This window comes from Euprymna scolopes, chromosome 41 (genome assembly GCF_053919585.1).
Source record: "Euprymna scolopes isolate OS-2025 chromosome 41, ASM5391958v1, whole genome shotgun sequence".
Classification (NCBI taxonomy): Eukaryota; Metazoa; Mollusca; class Cephalopoda; order Sepiida; family Sepiolidae; genus Euprymna; species Euprymna scolopes.
This window is the reverse complement of record NC_136522.1, coordinates 62,749,055-62,755,054: the sequence shown is the minus strand read 5'-3', so window position 1 is coordinate 62,755,054 and position 6,000 is coordinate 62,749,055. Positions and strand designations below refer to the sequence as shown.

The window sequence follows — 6,000 nt, the reverse complement described above, 5'->3', positions numbered from 1 at the left end:
AAAGTGCCCAGTTGAGGATGAAGGAAATAATGTTTTTAGCCAACTTTCGATATTTGTCGTCCGAAGGGTCGAGCATCAAAACGATACCGATCTCGTGAAAATCCGTTGCCTCTGTCGAAAGTTTTAGGTAGATATACATACATACATACATGATGATTGCAACGTCTTGTAAGACGAGTGCCACTCCCTCAGACATTTAAAATCCATGAGCCCAAATGCCTGAGGTAGTGTCTATACAAATATGATGTTACAGAGTCTTAGCTTTGCACGACAGCTAAGTCTCTCTCTCGGTTCAAAATGTTGACATCCAGCAACAAGCAAGAGCAAGATAGCCAGCAACAAATTAAACTGCAGACCAGCTTAATGCGGGTAATGGCCTTCCGCTTTATGTTTTTTTTTAAATCAGAGATTTGCTTCTCCTAGAAAGGTTGTCTTCACCACGGCTTACGGGAGCCCTCTCCACCCCAATACACATATACACACACACAAATATATACGGTGCTAGTTGGCCGTTGACCCGGAAAAGAGTTCATTCGCCATACATACATACATACATACATTGAAACAGACAGGTGACATTTATATTATAAATTGAAGTTTCTCATTGCTTATATCAGGTAAACACTACGTTCTTTTGATTTCATTATTTCTCTCTCTCACCACACACACACACACACACACACACACACACACATATATATATATATATATATATATATATATATATATATATATATATATATATATATATTCACTTTTTATTTTCTTTGAAATTCGGCATGAATTTTCCAGACAACCTGATAGATTAGTAATACAAAAAAAAAAAAAAAAAAAGAAAGAAAAGAATTACATTAGTAATGCATAAAAAAAATGGCGGCTTAAAAAGTCTTTAAAGAAGCAATAACTGTCCAACGTGCATATTTGCATACGTCACTCATCCCCTCTCCAAAATCCAACAGTTAATAATTAATATGAATAGCAGTAGTTAGATCAGTTCTTCGTTGTAGTTATAAACACCATCACCAGCGACTAATTATAATAATATGTTGTTTTTTTTTTTGTTTTTTTTTGTACTCATGCAGTGCACGAACCGTATTTCCGTGAATGTTGCGTCGGCATATTCCGGCAGCTTATGTTAACCACCGGAATATAGTGAATTGTTCAGTCAACGCAGCAGACGACAGTTAATAAACGGAAAGAAAGTATTATTTTGATGGTTGTCGACAAATCGATTTAAAAAAAAATGTCATTTAAAACAAAAATAATATTACGTATTTAATTGTCATACCGAAAATAGTAATATATCGAAAAATTACGAAAATTCATCGAGTGGAATGTTGTTTAAAATCGCATTTTTCTTGGACGCATTTTTTCTTAGACGTTATAAAGTAGGGCGTAGGAGTGTAATCACAGGGGACATAACTCCGAAACGAATATTTTAGGTTACTTGGTTGTAATATTTGTTGTCTATAGCGATAGATTTTTTTAACACAATACTCGGTGAATTTTCATAATTTTTGGATATATTCCTATTTTCGACATGACAATTAAGTACGTGATAGTATTTTTGCTTAAAACGATATATTTATTTTAAAAAAATCGATTCATCGACTGTATCTTAACACGCATCATTATTTTTAATCATACAAAAGTTTAAAATGATTTAAACTTTAAATCATTGAAAATAAATTATTTTATAACTTTCATCATTTTACACACACAAAAAAATTATAAAATAAAATAAATATTCATTCATGAAACTTCTCGTACGTTGATTTTTTTAAAACTTTATATTATACTAGTAGGGCTACCCGGCGTTGCTCGGGACCGTATAAAACAATGAGAAAAATGAAGTTGATTTTGAACGTTCATGTTATTTTTAGGATAGAGGAATTTTTGATTGCTATCTGGAGCGAAAGAATATTTTACCTACACAAAGGACGGGTATTACACAACATATGTATGAAATAAGTGTACCTTCCGTAGGACAGGAAATTTAAAGTACGTATATGGAAATAGATTTCCTTTCCTAGAACGGGTAATGTACAACACATATTTAAAATAATTGTACCTGCCCTAGGACGTGTAATGTAAATACATAAATGAAACAATTTAACATACTCTCAACAAGTATTGTATAGCATATATGAACTAATTTCTCTCTCTCTCTCTCTCTCTCTCTCTCTCTCTCTCTCTCTCTCTCCCTCCCTCTCTCTCTCTCTCTCCCCCTCTCTCTCTTCTATTCTAGCGTTTTAAAATTTGATCAGCGCTTGGCTAGGTGTATCAGAATTTTTGTAGGAATTTTTGACACCCTTAACACTAAACTGCTAATAAAATATACAAAACTCGTAATTTCTCTTTTTAATGTGGTTTGTTTAATTTCTTTATGGAATATACTTCCAAAATAAACTATTAAAGTTTTTTGAAAAATAATAGAAATATTGTTTTTATTTAAAAAAAGAAAAAACAAAAAAACAAACAGGGTTTACAAAGTGCCTGCGCGCGCTCATGCAGCCATTTTTTCTACGTAATGAAATGAATTGAATTTTACGAATTGAATTTTTTTCAGTTTAAAAATCTATCAACATTTTTCTATTGGTTCAATTTTTAAGATATTTTCAGGTTTAATGGGAAATTTTATGCTCTTTCCAATAAACCGAATATAATATTCTAGACAAACTTTTCTTTTAATTTATCCCCCGCATTTTGAAATGTCTATTAAAATGAAAATAATTAATTGACTCACCTCAGATTTATATATCACAAATTGAAGATAAAAGATCAATAAATAAAATAATCTAATTTAAAATAAAACAAAAGAAAACAAAAGAATAGTTTTGAGCAAATTTACCTGTAAAGTCAAAAGTTTAAAACCTTTTTTAATAACCGTGTTGATTTTTTTTTAGTGGTACCTCACATTTTTAAAATATTCTCAAGTAAATATTAAGCACTTACTATAATTTTTTCTATTTAATTCAATGTTGTTTTATTTTAGATATTAAAAATAATTATTCGATAAAGAAGAAATAAAATATCTTAAATCAAAAACTCGTGTATTTCTTTAAGAGAATAAAAAAAAATGGAAAATTTGTCGAAGGGTTTGTTTATAAAAGTAAACTTACTTATGAGTGAATGTGATCCTTTTTCAAGTACAGTGGCCCATGTTTACTAACTTTTGTTTACATCAAACACATGTCAGAAATAGAAAGGAGAGATTAATTCTGGCGCTTTTAGGCCACCAAAGTTCTCAACTGGAAGAAAGGGAGACAAACTTCCAGTCGTGACCATCTGATATCGCGGTATTTTTTAATTCTTGCTTAAAAAATTATTTTATTTGTAAAGTACATGGAATATAAAAAAGAAAATATGGATAAATTCTTAACAATGAAGAATGGAAGTACCTATTGATTAGTATTTTTATAGGTAAGTGGTTTTTTGAAATTTATATATATTTATTATATTCGAAGTAAGTTAAAATTCGTTGATTTTCTTGAAATCTTTTTTAAAGAAAACCGACTTAAAAAACAAATATTGCATATTTTGCTATTAATCCCGTTATTATTTTGAAATTTGGTCTTTGCTCCTTTTATTGAAAAAAAAAATAGGGCTTAAATTACACTTTTGAAGTAGTTATAAGCTTCGAAAGATAGTAAGTCTAATTATTCAAGTTTTATCACGCATTTTTAATGGCGATTTCTGACACTGCTAGCGCTTGGCATATCCCGGTGGTTAACATAAACTGCTGGAATATGCCGACGCAACATCAAGGGAAAACGGGTCGTTAACTGCATAAGTACCTTTTAAAAAGAAAAAAAATGCTTTAGAGTACCATACCACCACCATTTTGTGTGTCCCAAACCAAAACATGTTTTGGCGTTACCAAGCTAGCTACGTAGCTACCAGCGCAACCGAGTTACGTACCATGCGTAGCGGTTGTATCCGCGCTGTCAGTGGCCAGAGGCTTACCATTTAACAGCGGCTCGGCTGGCTCACTTATGACTAACTTATTTGGTACGGTGTAAGCATCTCCGTTCGATACGGCGTTTTTATCGCTGGCGGTGGTCATAGTTGGTCTGTAGTTACAATTAATGGCCGACATTATTTCGTTGTTTGACGGCGAAGAAACGTTCACGTCTGCGCAATGACCATTTGCCTTTCCTTTGTAGTGGTTACTGCGACCGCCGTTTACTGTCTGGAGTTCGACATCATCGTAGATGGTCGTCTGGAAGCCGTCGTCTCCCTGGCTGTCTATTCGTTTTAATCCATCCTCTTCGTTCGTTTGGATTCTCTGAGATCTCTAGAAATGAACAGGAAAAAGAACAACGATAATGTTGGTTAGTAAACGTAGGAGCATAACTCAGCAGCCATGAAGCCATTAATTAATTAGAATTATTAATAATAATTAATACAAGCAATAAAAAAAAACATGACAAAGCGACACATCTTATCTGGCACTTCTGTAGGACAACAACACGAGAGGCGAATGTGTGCATTTTAGTTTCAAGAACGACCGATAGAGGGCGTTTGCCAGCCAAAGAACATGGGTCGATAACTCGTACTTTTCTAAAAGTTCGTGTAAATATTTCTCCGACAAAATGGAAAAGCACTCATTGAAAAAAAGAAAGAAATATATATATATATATATATATATATATATATATATATATATATATATATATATATATATGAAAATAATGGAAATAGTATTCCGACAAAATAGAGAAAATAAAAAGGAACAAACCGTATTATGTGTTCATCAACGTTTCGTCTTTATTTCGAGGAAGTCTCGAAATAAAGACGAAACGTTGATGAACACATAATACGGTTTGTTCCTTTTTATTTTCTCTCTCTCTCTCTCTCTCTCTCTCTCTATATATATATATATATATATATATATATATATATATATATATATATATATTAAAAAATTGAAATTAAATTTCGATACATTTTTATACTTTAAAATTATTAACTATATTTGTATACAATCTTTCTGTACAAAAAAAGACAAATTATTCTTAAACCTCTATAAATATTTCATGTTTTTTTAAAATTATATTTTGCTACATTGAAAAACTAAAATTATAGTTTGATATATTTTTTATACAATCTCATTGTGAAAAAAAAAAAAAAAAAAAAAAATCTTTCATATTTTTAACATATTGTTTTCATTCCGACCGCACGATTGCCAATTAAAAATTATATGTTGCTACATTTCATACAATCTTACTGAAAAAAACAAAAACAAAAAAAACTCTAAAAATAATCTATGTTTCACGTTTTTAACATATTTATGATTTTATTTTCAGTTATAAAACACTCATTAAAAAAAATAATATCCAAAAATTAAAATTATATTTTTTATACAATAAATGTTTTGCTTTTCCTATATTTTTGTATAATTTATTTCGTTATTATATATCTTTGCTTTCTCGGAGACACTATATGTGAGGTTCACAGAAGTGCCGATAGAGGGCGTTTCCCATTCAAAGAACAGGGGCCGATAACTCGTCTCAGTCGCCTCATGTTGTTGCCATGTAGAAATGCCCTTATCTTTAATGAAATGAATAAATGCGAAAGCTTTATATGAATTATATTAACATCAAAACACGTTTGTATTAACATCAAAACACGTTTGTTTCATTAGGGGACCTGGGATAAGCATAACGTCACGGACTCAAATCTAATATATAAACGGCTATATGTCTGTCTGTCTGTATACATATTTTCAACCACTATCTTTTTTTTTCTTTTTTTACATGGGGGTCACCACTTATCAAGGCCCGGAGGCCACTCAGGGATAAGGGTTATTGTGTGTACAGTAATCAATGAGATAGTATTGTAGTAATTGGGGTTTTTGATAGAGTGTCTTACTTAAGGGGGCGGTTTGTCAGGAGTTTGTTTATGTTGGACTTGAAGACGCCCAAGTTGTAGTCAGGTGGGAAACAAGCAAGCGGCAGAGAGTTCCACTGGCATGCAGTTCTAAGAAAGAAGCTTTGC

At 31.5% G+C, this 6,000-nt stretch overlaps 1 protein-coding gene across 1 annotated transcript in view; it reads right to left on the bottom strand.

The window, feature by feature from the left end:
- Positions 1–1,049: 1,049 nt before the first annotated feature.
- Positions 1,050–6,000, bottom strand: part of LOC145266549 (uncharacterized) — a 163,346-nt gene continuing 158,395 nt past the window's right edge. The window contains exon 5 of the mRNA XM_080122326.1: positions 1,050–4,297. Within this exon, the coding sequence (XP_079978452.1) occupies positions 3,914–4,297 (384 nt within the window). The 3' untranslated portion in view covers positions 1,050–3,913. The remainder of the gene's footprint in view (positions 4,298–6,000) is intronic.